We start from the raw sequence: 14,565 nt of genomic DNA on the forward strand, positions 1-14,565 counted from the left end.
TCTGATGTTGGATGCTTTATTGAATATCAAATATTGTTTGGATAATTGGTTATTTTCATGTTGAGAGACAAATCAATTAATAGACTCAATTTATGGTATATTTTACATTTCTAATGTTTTTAATTTTTCTCATTGATGAATTTAATAACAAAATATGCACATTGACAACTAAGCCATGACATTTTGTGTTGCTCCAACCTGCTACATGCACACTTCACTTCAAGGTTAATAAGGGTCTTTGCACAGCTGTAGTCCGAACTTGTCAGTTACGCTTTGTGTCATCTGCTCTTGTTACGACTACAGAAATGTGATCAAATCAAGATTGGCAGCACTGGATTGTGATGCATTTTCATGCTAATTTATGCCACAGACAAGAATTTCAAAGTATAAAAAGATTTATTCAAATTAAATACTGCTCTGTCAACTGCCTGTCACAACAAAGACTGCAGGCCATTTCTTAAATGTTTAGTTGGGAAGCCAGTTGCATATCTAAATTTTACACATTTACATTTTACAAACTAAGTGTGGCAAAGTGTGAAAAGGATCTACAGTAATGATTTGAACAGGCAGGGAGGTAAGGAGCCAATCAGACAAAAACATCCTTTAAGCTTTCGAGGTAAAATTATTCCTTTAGGTGTCGTCGCTGTGTGTTTTTATTTGTTCTGCCAAGTGGGATTACTAAAACATCAAAATCAATTTGAATTGGAACTGATTTTTTAATAATGGCCAGAGCTCTGACTGTGTCATCCCACTCACTCAACTGAAACAACTGAACGGTGGATATTTCCCATAATCCCCAGGTTCCTGAACCAGAAGAGCTGCTGCTGTAACAAATCCACCAAACTCTGTTAAGAATGCTTCATACTTTTAAAGTTTCCAGGATCTATCCTTAATATTGGAGACAAATGCGCACCAAAGTTACACAAAGCAAGAACAGACGTTCAGGGTGAGAAGTGGAAATGTAAGCAGCACTATTCTCCCTATTCCAAGTCAGTGTATTATTAAAATCTATTTGAAGCTGCTGTTTTGAGGTCGAATAAGTTGAATAATGTTGCTTTAAGATGGTGTGGGCCATGCTTCATCCTCCAAACTTAATAAGGAGCAAACCAAGTCGAACGCTGTCACCTCACCTGAAGCCAAACTTGTCCATGGCGATGGCAAAGTGTCTCGGCTGGTCGTAGCAGTGGTAGAGGTTACGGTCGTCCATCGGGATTAGGTCCACGTCGCTAAAGATGAAGCAGTCGTACTCTCCGTCCTTCAGAGCCTCCGTGTAGCCGACATTCAACAGTTTGGCACGGTTGAAAGTTTCCTCACCCAACTGCAGGTAGAAACACAAGAAAGAGCATGATTTCATTGTTTATGTATAGATGAGGAGAGCTGACATAATAGATCCATCGATGAATGTCGTCTTCTAGACATTGAATGCTGTTGCTGTTTTCAGTTTTACCAAATTTTAATCACTTCATCGTTGCATCTAACTGAATGTTTGCACCAAATTTGAAGAAATTCCCATGTGGCGTTCTTGAAGTATTGTGTTAACAAGAATGGGATATAAGAACGGACAACCCCTAAACATTAGGTCGATGGCTATCGCTGGTATAGAGGCATAAAAATGTAGTAGTTTGTACTAAATGTAGTGTGTGTTCATCTCTGCATGCAGTATGAGCTGTGTATTGACCTGCAGAGGTCTGACCGCAGCAGTGAGTTGCTGCTATTTTTCAGCCTCTGCATGGCCCAGGTTTAACAGTTAACAGCTAAAGATATATGGATTCTTCCCAGACAGCACAGCAGGGCAAGAGAGTTGAGGTTAATATGAGTGACGGTTAGAAATTCAACATTGTATAATGTACTGCATATCTGTTTTTGCAGGGTCCTTGTGCAACAGCTCGGCAAAATCAGAGTCCTCGTCAAGCTGCAGAGACGTCAGCGAGCACAAAGCGGAGCTACAGTGGAACCTGACACTCTTTGGCAGGCACTTTTCTGTCGCACGATCACAGTTGATTCTCCCTGAATATTTTCTGAATTCATTCCAACTTTCATGACACTGATGAAGCCCAAGTGGTGGATAGAGAGACAGTGATATGGTGTCCGGTGCAGAGAACCTTTGTGCTCTCAGCGCCTGGTACTAACAGACAGTCATAAAGACGTGTCTCCTCAGGGAATGATTTCATTCACTAATGGTACAACTACTCCATTTGTTCAGGTACAAATAGCCTCAAGTCCCAGAGAGAGTTTAATCATCATAGTAACAGCTAATGTCTCAGCTGAAGCCCGACGGTTGGGTCTCTGAGTTCCTCTCTCCACTGTGTGAAAACGTTGGACAAGAACAAATTACTTTACTTCGGTCCTTTTAGTTTTCCAGTTGTGTCTGATTCAAAGCCAAAATATTTCAAATATCTCTCTTGCATTTTGCTGATATTGATGTGTGGCCCACACTCACACATACACAACACCTACATGAAATATATCGTCAGTCGATGGTTACTGACCTGACGGTGGCCAACTGAGTATTTTCATAATCATTCAATGACGTGAGTCAATTTTTTGAAGATGTGTAGCTCTTAGCATGTTAAAATAATAAATATATCAATTTAAAATGACATTTATTTGTATCATCTTTCACATATAAGATTACAATTTAAAGAATCAAGCAACAAAGAGAAAACAAAACACAACCTTCAGCTGATAACTTAATTAACTACTTCAGAACATTTGGAATATTCAAATTGACAACAGAACAACTATCAATTAATATTTAAAGCAGACCAACATAACAGAAATTAAAACATTGTCTAAAAATACAATTATAAATATTACTAAATTGCTATTTATCTTTGGGGGTTCGATTAGTGGTTGGCTGTGACGCAATAATACAAACTTAATTTGTTCATTTTAACAGTACTGCTGCTGATATACAATATCACAATTGTATTGGGTTAGCTGCAAAGAGTCTGACTATTTACTCTGGGTAATGAGCTTTCTGAATTATCATGACTATTATAGTTTCATGCAAATCTGACTTGTGTGGCACAGTTAAGTCCTAACGGCACAGTGTGTAAGATGTGAGGGGCCCCACATGACAAGATTACACGTTTATGGTAATGAGACTGGGTCCCAGTGCGGAGCTTCATTTCTCACATCATAAAAAAAGGACTTCCCAGTTGGAAGAATACATCAGTATCTACAGAATCCGGGAAGAACAGCGAACCACTGTTACAAATTTGCCGCAGCCACATATTCCTATAGCCATTAGAGAAAACCACTCACTCTTGACAGAATAAGAGAATCTCCAAGATAATTAATGCATCTGCTGCTCGTCCTCGTTCTTCTGTTCAGCACAGTTCCTTTTCTTTCCATTTATTTATTTATTTTTTCCATTCACACTTGCTTTCATACTGGTGCATTATCAGTTCAGACTGACCGTGAATCAAGTACAATGTGTAATCCCTCTGGTAAACCCGCTAATACCTGAGATTTCAGAGCATAATCCCCTGTGCAGGTAACAAAGAAATCTATTGTCACAAATCCACCAGGCCTCCAAACATCAGCTTCTGCCCTTTATTAAAATAACAGTGGGTTCAGTAGGTTTGAGCAACATCATGTGGGGTTAGGAGAGCAAAATACCACTGACGTCGGCCAAATCTTCAAAAACATTTTAGATTAAACTACAATATTCTGTCTTGAGATATTAGCTAGATATTTTTCAACACATTATAGTTGAGATTTTAAATATTTAAACTCTAATCCAATCTAATGTTGAAATGATTGTCCAGAACATTAGAATCTGAGGGGTTTTTAATTTTTCCTCCAACGTATTCACAAACACCGGTGCACCTCCTTATTCATGCACTTATCTATTGAACCAGTCATGTGGCAGCGGAGCAAAGCATGACATTAGAGTGGGGAAAAAACATGTGATCTCAGTGAGTGAGACCATGGCATGATCGTTGGTGACAACATGTTTTCAGAATAGTGACAAAAAAACAACATCACACATCCTGTGAGTGACAGTTCTGAGGATGGAAATGTCTCGTTGATGAGAGATGGGTCGAAGCTCGACAAAGAGACCAGGGCAACTCATAGAGCAACACGTCTCCATCTCGTGTGCAGAAAATAATCTCAGAACGCACAACTCGTCAAACTTTGGGGCAGATGGGAAGCAACAGATGACCACAACGAGTTTCGCCGCAGTGGGCAAAATCGTAGCCTGTTCGGATGAATGTGGATTTGTGCTGAGGCTGCAGATGGTTGGGTCAGAATCTGGCATCAACAGCATGAATCCATGGACCAGAGCCGGGTGTCAACAGTCCAGGCTGCTGCTGCTGCTGCTGGCGGTGTAATGATGTGGGGAACGATTTCTCTGGCACACTTTGGAACACTTAATACCAATCAATCGTAGTTTGAATGCCGCGGCTTATCTGAGTATTGCCGCTGCCCATGTGTGTCCCTTTATGGCCACAATTTACTGTCTTCTAATGGCCCCTACCAGCGTAATAATGAACACAAAGCACAAGTCATCTCAAACTGGTTTTAGGGAACATGACAGCGATTCCAGTGAACTTCCGAGGCCTTCACGGTCCCCTGATCTGAATCTAGAAGTACAACACTAACGGGATGTGACAGAGCGAGACGTGGTAGCGCGAATGTGCAGCTAAGGCAGAAATGTCAAAATACTGGGTTGCAATCAGTGTGTTAGTAAGCTAATAAAGTGCTCAGTGTATGACAATGAAGAAAAATAAAATGACAACTACAACATAAGTAAAAAACATCTAGGAGTATGAATACATCTTTAAGATCATCATGCACTCATAAATCTCATGCTCCTTTCTTCTGCCACCTGTTCCTCTGTGCATCTGCTGTCCATCTTCTCATCAATTCAACCAGCGCCTGCTGTATTTAAACCCTCATCCTTCTCTCCACACTTCATCAGATCATACACACACTACGATCAGCTCAGTATCTTCTTCATGATTCGTGCCGCTCTGTCTACTCCTTTGTTTGCCGTGTGCTTCAGGTCCGTCGTCCCTGGTTTGATCGGTACCTCACCTCTCTGCTATAGTCTCCTGAAGTATCGGACCACCGCCTGCTTCACTCCATTGTCCGCCCCGGCTCAGTCTCCTGTATTTTGCAATTGCCGCGCTCCACTGATTTAAGATGTGCATCACAAACAACCCTGCCTTTGTTTGAACTTTTAAATACGAGTCTCAGTTCTGCTCCTGTTAGATGGGTTACACTATATTGAATAAGTCTATGTAGCTTCATTACATTCATCACTTAGACTCTGGTGGCCCGCCTCCGTCTAATTTGTCCCGCCACAGTTTCATAATCATCCGAGAATGTATTGACACTTCTCGTTATAACATAAAAGATTTTTAATCTTATTTGCACCAGCACTCGTTGCCCTGCTGTTGCTCTCTTTCTCTCGCTCTCACTCTATCGCCATCTCTCTCACAAACACCTCATCAACCCTTATCGGCCTGACCCCGCCTCCCGGTGCCAACTAGTGCCACAGATAGAATCTAACTCAATGCTGCACCTTATAATTGAATCGTATATATCTGCAAATCGCCCGTCTTTGAAAGGATCTAACACCATTTATATAATTTATAAATGTTTTTAAATATCTTTCTATCTTTGATTATATTTACACAGTCTAATTTTTTTGCTCCTCTGTCGTGTTGCTGTCTTGCAGCAGATGAGAAAATACATCTTCACCAAAAAGGCCCCCTCTTTTTGAGCCCCTTACCTCATTAAGCATTATTGTGGTCATTGTTTATTACTCTAATAAGACATCTGTGTGTGGACCTCTGGGGCGTCTCAGCTTTATGACCCTCTACATCTTTCCTAATCACTTCCTGCCATAAGCGAGTTTACATCAAACTGACACCCATTATATCTGACAGGCCATTTAAGTAGTGGGGATATCTTAGCAACACGGACACAGCAGTTTCCAGGCTCTCATGAGCGTGCAGGAGCGTGCACATCCTATTTCTGATGCCTTGATAGAAATTCTGATATTCATGTTGTACAGTATTTCTTTAAATCAAACAAATTATTCAACAACATAATTTTTCAACAACATAACCTGGCAAGACACCAAATGGAAGAGGAGAACAAATTCTTCCTCTGTGTTCAAACTAATTCCAACCACTCTATTGTTGTGTTTTTTCTCAGCATGAGTTATTTCATTTTGTTGGCACAGTGTTTTCTGTGGACTCTGCATTTCCCTCTGCTGCCAGCTGCATTTTTCTTTCTCTCCCTCTCTATTACTTTAGGCTGTTGTTTCCTGACCAAAAGCCGCCTCCATTTTCTTCGCACCCATAATGCACTGGAACAAACTGCTCGGCCACAATTTGCCTACAGTGGCCCAAAGGGACCGGTAAAGCCGTTCAAGTGCGAATATTTGACAAATCAACAAATTAGATGTGGACTGGGTGCAGAGAGGGTGCTTTAATTTAACAGCCAGTTTTTGGCTCCTTAATTTACAATTTCACAGGCATCTTTTTGACTTTCAAGGACATTTCTGCTCCATTAATTTTTGATCAGGCTGCACATAATGCAACATGCATATGTATGTGAGTGTGCACTCTCAACCTTGTGCAAATGAGTTTACTGACAACAAGAACTTTGTGACATGTGTGTGTCACAAAAATTGTTTCCCTCAGTTCAGCCCAGGCCTCTTGAGCCTCACAGTTATTAAGTTATTATGAAAATTAGAGACCATCTTGTAGTGGAAGCAAAGTGAAAACATTATTATTACACTGTCACTGCTGGTAATAATTCGATAAGTTCTTGACAGACATTTACACGGCACCAACACTACATGTTTGAAAAGATCCAACACCTTCAGATAAGTTTGTTGCGTGGGTTCTTTCTTTCTACAGTTCGCCTGCATTTGTCACAAAACTAATTTAAAACCTGAACAGGTACATCACACTGACGGATCCTGCATCTCAGAGCCGTCTCTCCCTGTAGGGGTTCGCTTCAAATTAAATGGGCCACGACTGATTCAATACAGACAACAGTCAACAAACCACAGACTACTTCATTATGCATCAACTGGCATTTATAAATAATAATGCTGATATTTCTTTTTACATGAAATTACACTGGCAGAAGCTTTTATCTTTGGAGTGACTTTAAAATATATTTTTTTATTCATAATATTTAAATATATAATTTTAAGTGTTTCATACACGACAGCAAGTACAATTTACATGTCACATGTCATTTACTCTGGAAAAGAGTCTACTACTGAATGCTCAACTATGTTCGTCAGTTGCTATCTTTGTATCCCTGTCATTTGTCTTTTTGTGTCTACAGCCCATAAAATCAAAACAATGAGCTGAAAGACAATAAAAAAATCAAAGGATGCTCAAAGTCGGGCTGTCACTTTTTATTTGAAATTCAAACACTGATTCAAATGTGAAAGAAAGTTCATATTCGAACTGTAATAACCTCTTTGAATCCAAAATATCAGCCCGTCTGAAGTAGTTTGCCTTGTGATCCAGCAGAGGGCGCTCATTATCGGCTTGACCTGTTACATGCCCTCTTAACCGATCAGTAAAGTAAGTCAGTAATTGTGTCATTTTTTGAAACGAAAACTAAAATGTTAGCAAGGCAAGCCGCCCCGAGCGGACAATCACGACACCAAAGCATCTGAGAAGCAGCTTGTGGAAGTGTCGGGGCTTTTGAATGAATTGTGTGTCATGTGGCTTTGAGATCAGACCTCTTACTGGAAGACCGCTTGGATAAATCACTGCCTGTCGGCCTGGGAAAATATGGGAGGGGTAATTGAATGGAAAATGCTTATCATCTGCCATCGAGGTGTCCAGTGGCTCCACAGCAGCCGCTCCGTGACTGACAGCAGGAAACTGTGGTTGTAATGCTCCTTGTTGTGGTTGTTGGCAGCAGCTGCTTGTATTGTATTGTGTGTGTGTGTGTGTGTGTGTGTGTGTGTGTGTGTGTGTGTGTGTGTGTGTGTGTGTGTGTGTGTGTGTGTGTGTGTGTGTGGCAGTCAATCCTGATGGGAAAACTAGTACGTGAGGAAAATTGGGAAATGATACAAACATTGATAAATAATGAGAGAAGGTGCATCAGTGCCTCTTCAGGTTTGTATCAAGACCTTTAGTGATGAGATTTAATCCATGTGGAGCTCAACAACTTTAATGAAATTGAAACTGATAATGAACCATCTCTGATAAAACTGTGAAAAAATCTCACACCACCAGAATCTGTTGAAAGCTAAATGTGCTCTTTTTCAGAGTAAATGTTGGTTAAATAGTTTGAAAATCCTGTAACTAGTTTTTGCAGCTTTGTTTGTTCGATGAAAACATCTGAGGGTCCAAACCAAACGATCTTGCATGAGGGCTGCTGCATCCGTCAGGCTCTAATTCAAACCTTTTACATCCACACTTGATCTAATGTGGGCTGCATTCATGGTGTCAGATTGAGTGGTGGGCCTCCCTGACCCTAACCCTCCTGTATATACAATATAAAAACAAAGCAAAGCAAAGACACTTCACTCTATGAAGTTGGCTCATCCATGAGAGTAGAAGGTAAATCATCTTCTGCACTTGCTTCACCTGTTTTTCTCTTTCTGTGTCTGGCAGTTCTCTCTGCAGTAATCTGGTCAGTGTCTCTCTCCCTCTACATGCCCTCTGAAAACCAATTAACCCTATCAGCCGTATCTGAGCATCACCAGATAAATCCATTGCTGCTCCCACTAACAGTGTGTGAGAGAGTGTGTGTGTGTGATGAAGCCCGGAAAATAACTTTCTACCAAGTGTGGTCACCGCATACACACGCATACAGACGCATACACACACACACACACACACACACACACACACACACACACACACACACACCTGGGGAGTTGCCATGGAGACAGATTAAGGACCAGCCTGTACTCTGCCTGAATGACTGTCACAAAACAGAGAGTCAGTGTGTGCATTTGAATGCAGTGTGTGTGTTTGTGTGTGTGTGGGTCTGTGCACAAATTTGGAGCGTCCATGTTTGTGTGACAGGATTTATCTGTCTCCTGCAGACAGACGGAGGTGGGGTTTCACATCCTATCATTTGGCCGGTCGGTCAGCGCAGGGAAAGCGAGACAGCAGGAGACGTGGAGAGATTTCACCTTATCTCTCTAAATGGATACTGGGTTGAATGCGTGCCTGTGTGTGTGTGTGTGTGTGTGTGTGTGTGTGTGTGTGTGTGTGTGTGTCTGAGCTCACGTGCAAGGAAGAAAATTTAACTGACCTCTCCCAAGTCCAGTCATAGCTTATCAACTGTAACTAGCCACGGCAGGTGCATCAACCCCACGGTTTCTACGACCATAGACTGTATATATAGATGGACAACAGACGCACATGATTCTACGTGATTCTTGCTGTTCTGGGTTTGTACCCTCGTGTTTGAATGCAGCATCATTTTTCCTGTAAGTTTGGATTTATTAGTTATTTGATGCTATATAACAGGGTGAAACGTTGTGATTGACACCTTTAACAGACTTGCGATTGGTCGAGAGCTTGTATCGATGGGACAACAATACCTCCCAAAACTCCTCCAACAGTCTGAGGAGTACTACAAACATAGGGAAATATTTGGATTTTAGAAGCTGATACCAAGGAAATTACGAATTTTGCTATAAAATCTAATTTTCAAGATTGCTGCCAGTTAATTCTCCGTCAATGACTTAGGTAATTGAGGTTTTTCTTTCTTAATTGTGTTTGCCTGTGTTTTACCTGTTTTTAAATATGTCTCGCCCCAGGCTGTGTGTCTGTGTCTCTCCTGGCTCATCTCTGCACCTGTCTCACACCTCATCAAGCTCAGCTCAAGTACCAAAACTTTATATTCCCGCTCAATGTCCTTTCTACTCAGTGGTATCCACTCCCTCGTCCACTTGTTAATTTCCTTGTGTCCTCTCCCCTGCGTCTCGCTGGTTATTTCTGGTGCCGCCGGTGCCAGATCTCCTGCCATGCTTTTCCTCTCCTGATGCCGCACACCCACTCACCTGCCACGACACTCCAAAGCATCGGCCAACTACTCATTCCAACCATCTCACACTCTGCCTGCCCCTCACCCCTGCCTCTTCTCTGTACCTTCATCCCTTCAGAACTCATTATCTATTCACTTTTAATGACTGTGTCCACATCTGCCTTTGTATCCTGAAAAACAACCGTTACTGCACTAATTGTTTGAGCTCCAGTGCAGGTTGGTTCCTGGGCGCCAGGGGAAATAGTGGAACAGTCATGTACAGTGGAGGGGTCAATACAGGGGCCTAATAACAAATGTTTGCCCCAGGTGGTAAATCTGGCCGTGAATACAAAGGTCGACTTGCTCCAATGTTCTGAAATGTTTCTATTTTCACCCCTTCCAGAACAGCTTTCAAATCACATCTGCTGAAAACATAAAAAAAAAAAACTCTGGACAGAGTTTTCAACTAACTCAGGGAGCTGTTGTGAGCTTAATTAACAAGCTAAATATGTAAATGGACCAGCAGCCTTTAATTCTAACAACTGACTACATGTCACATTCCCCCATTCAAACAGCCATGTGCTTTCTCTACTGCACCACTAACTCTCTAATGATGAAGCCATCAGAGGTAATCTAGGGCTCAAGTTTCTTGCCTGAGGCATCGGAGGAGCTGGGGATTGAACCACTGACCTTCTGGTCCTCTACCTCTCCTCTACCACCTGAGCCACCACCATGTGAGATCCGAACTTTGCCTTGTCTTACTTTGGGTAACGGAAGGAAGAAGGCAGTGTAAGAAAAGTGCATGTGATCGAAAAGGGTGACGGAGAGCTGCTGTGTTCATTAGAGCCTCTATGAACATTTGTGACTCAATGCACTCGACCATGCGTTCTTAATAAAAGATGATGATCCCTTCATTCCCCTGCCACCTGGGAAACAGGAGGCTCATCAAAGCTTGATTAGATACCGCAGTCAAGCATGCACACACACACACACACACACACACACACACACACACACACACACACACACACACAGGTCTTTGTATATCTAATTCATAACCTTACAGTCTTCAATCATACTCGCAGCAGCTTGTATGCAGCTTTAGAGCTTGGCACAGAGGGGTGAGGAGTGTGACAGAGTTGGCGTGGGGCCAGAGTAACTAATTTGCTGTAATGACTTCCTGGCAGTCCGGACACAGAGGAGCTCCCGCATAAAGCGAAAGGCCAGGCCACGACAGGCAATTCAATTACTATTCCGCCTCCGTGACGTCGCTACAGCCGCAGATCGAGACAACATCGACACAACAACCGGTGATGATGTGCTCCTGCGCTGCGCCGGAGCAAGTAATTTGTTGTTGGTAAATAAAAACCTCTCAAATACAAACAGGAAGTTCTTTTTTATTGCAGGAATCTGGACCGAGACGTCCCCCTGGAAATTAACAAGTGAAACTGCAGAACAGTCCATTGAGATGTTGTGTAGAGAATTCAGCATAGATTCAAAATGTGAGATAAAATGTGTTTTTTAATTTTATGTGAAAAAGGAGATGAGGAAATCACAATAATTCTGCCCTCTATGTGATACACTGACACACACTGTAAATGTAATGGTTTTATTCCTAATTAAAGGTTAGAACGATTTGAAAGGTTCTTCGAAAAGGCCAAATATTCTCGAGGGGCCAAAGCTGACACAGCACTGGAAATTAAAATTCCAGCATGATTCATTGTGCAGCCTTAACTTACATAGATTAAACCAGCAGCAAAAAATAATTAGAGCCTTTAATACATTTTATTCCATGAGGCAAGAAACTTTACTACAATATTTGAACAACTGCACAAATTTTATTTTGCACAAGACTAGAATAATAATACAACTATGATCTCAATGTGAAAAAAATCGAATCAGTACTAAATTTGAAGCAAGTGTTCCTGACATATTGCATCAGTTCATCCTTCAGTCCAATTGAATGTTTTTACCAAATTTTTCTTATTGCGATATCGTGTTCGCAAGAATGGAATGGACGGACGAATGGAAAACCTGAGCCTTCAGCTACTGGGTATCACTGTATTCACCACTCATATCACATATGCTGCATCAGCTTGTTCCGGCTATATGATGATAACACTGAGTGAAATAAAGATGGAATCGCCACATATTATTTTTTACACCGTTCACCACAGATCAGCCTCACACATTCAGTATTTTGGGCATTTTCGGGACCTCAAAAGCTTCCAGGCCGTGAATATATAGGCTGCGAAGTCAAACTGGAGCTGGATGTAACTGATGCATGAAACAGAAACTGTGATGCTGGAACACAGGGTGACAAAGCAGAGTACAGTTAGCAGCAAACTGACATGACAGCATACGAGGGCAGGAGAAAAGAGGAGTGACTCGCACCCATGCATAAATGTGACAGCGTGAGCCACAGAGGAGAAGGAGGGTCAGAGAGAGAGAGAAACGGAGAGAGAGAGGGAGGGAGGGAGGGAGGGAGGGAGAGAGAGAGACTGATGGACAAAAACAAAGGGAAGTAAAGAGAAAGAAAAAAAAAGGTGATGATCATGATAATGACAGAGTAGCTGCCAGAAATGAAATGACAGAAAAGGTTAGAGCTGCCCTGCAGGAGCTGGCCGGCATGTGTCACTCAGAAACAGCAGACTCATACTCAGCACGCACACGCACGCACGCACGCACGCACGCACGCACACACGCACACACACACACACACACACACACACACACACACACACACACACACACACACACAGCCACCTGACATGTGCAGACAGAGGGACCGACGTGCCAGAGGGAAGTGACAGGGAGGTGAAGGGCAGACAATCAAACCCACCTGACATTCTGACAAATGTGGGGCCAGATGGTTGCTGAGGTTTGTTGCTTTGACCTGACCTGCTCTCACAGACATATGGGGCTCTGGATGTGACAACAACAACTGTGATGCTGTAAAACCCAAAACAGGGTTGCTCTCTCCGCAGAGACAGGATTCTCTCGCTCTCGTCCTCACTCTGGCACCACAGCCGTAGCGTGCCTCATCACATCTAACCTCTCCAGCATCAAGGACACTCCCGCACACAACAACTCCGACACTCTCAGCTTGAAACTATATTCCTGCAAAGTAAACCACCGCTGCTGCCGTGTTAAGACATCGGGCTCCGAGCAGCACTGACTCATTTCTCACACCGAGCTCACAGTGGCCAATAAAAAGTCCAGATAAAAATACCAAAAAGAAAGCATCCGCAAAGAAAACCCTAACCACAAAGGGAACGCAGACAAGATGGAGCAGCCTCGAGTTTTATTATGAACAAAGTTATATTTAACAAAGTGACGGCAGCACTACGGCCACATGAAGAAGGAAAGGTAGGCCACGGGGAAAAAGAATCTTATCCAATCAATTCATACTATTTCAACTACCTCATCTCCACCCACATTTAAATGCATCGTCAATTTTTACATCAAAAAAAGGTAACTTGAAAATGTTGGCGAGTCGAAAATGAGACGAGGACATAATGTCTGACTGAAAGATTCCATTTCGAATCTGCAGCACCTGCATCTTCAGCTTGAAAGCATTTGGAGAGAGCTGCCGGTGTTTTCATTAACAATTATTTGTTCCAAGTGTCAGACAAGATGTTCATCACAAAAAGTTCTCAAACTCATTTTGATGTTTTTGTCGAACAAAACTTGAATATATTAAATTCTAAATTGTATAAAACAGACAAAATAAACCAGACATCACATTTATGAAGCTGGAATTTGCAAATATTTATCCCACATCCTCACATCGTTTCTGTTTGAGACACAAAAAGAAGAGACAAGAGTGAAGTGAAGCAACTTGCTAAAGAATAAATGCTACCGTAGCACATTTAAGGTGGTTCAATAGGTTTGTCAGACATTGCGTCCGAAAGTTCAGACGGCTGCCCGACAAAACTATGTCAGGCACCGGTTCCCCACAACCATCTAGTAAGAAATCACTCTGTGGGTTTATCAACACGTCACGGAACCGTGTTATCGGGGTACGATTCGTTTAGAACACGGAGGTCTCTTCGATACCAAACATCATCAGCTCTGACATCACGCCTCTCCTCTGTGGTGTCGTCTTGTTTCCACCTCCTCTCTGTGTCAGGTTAGGAGCAGGAACGAACACACAGTTGCACACAGCACGTCCCTCAAACCTACAGCTCCACAGTCAGATGACTCATCCTTGCCCATTTCCCATCAGGACCAATATGGGACACCATCTGCCTCGCCCTAATAATGACGGAGCCTTCACCAATTTCCCCCATCAGTTTGAGATATTGCTCGACCTGCATGTGTGTGTGTGTGCAAAGAGCGTGTGAGTTTGAACTCAAGCAAATTACCAATGAGTTATTCTCCAATCTTGCTGGAGGAATCTGGAGACATTCCTCATATATGCCGTGTATGTGTAATAAGATGACAAGCTAATAATGACATCATGATTCTTTCCCTGACATGATTTTTTTCTTTCTGGGAGACGACCGATTCAGTAGCATCATAACCCGAATCACAGAAGTTTCCCTCAGTTCAATGTAGATGGAAACAGAGGAAGTGAAAGACTTT

At 42.2% G+C, this 14,565-nt stretch overlaps 1 protein-coding gene across 1 annotated transcript in view; it reads right to left on the bottom strand.

Moving 5' to 3' along the window:
* Positions 1 to 14,565, bottom strand: part of b4galt2 (UDP-Gal:betaGlcNAc beta 1,4- galactosyltransferase, polypeptide 2) — a 117,297-nt gene that overhangs the window by 24,325 nt on the left and 78,407 nt on the right. Inside the window, exon 5 of the mRNA XM_069511324.1 lies at positions 1,131 to 1,318. Coding sequence (XP_069367425.1) covers positions 1,131 to 1,318 — 188 coding nt within the window. The remainder of the gene's footprint in view (positions 1 to 1,130; positions 1,319 to 14,565) is intronic.

Source organism: Paralichthys olivaceus, chromosome 16, assembly GCF_024713975.1.
Source record: "Paralichthys olivaceus isolate ysfri-2021 chromosome 16, ASM2471397v2, whole genome shotgun sequence".
Classification (NCBI taxonomy): Eukaryota; Metazoa; Chordata; class Actinopteri; order Pleuronectiformes; family Paralichthyidae; genus Paralichthys; species Paralichthys olivaceus.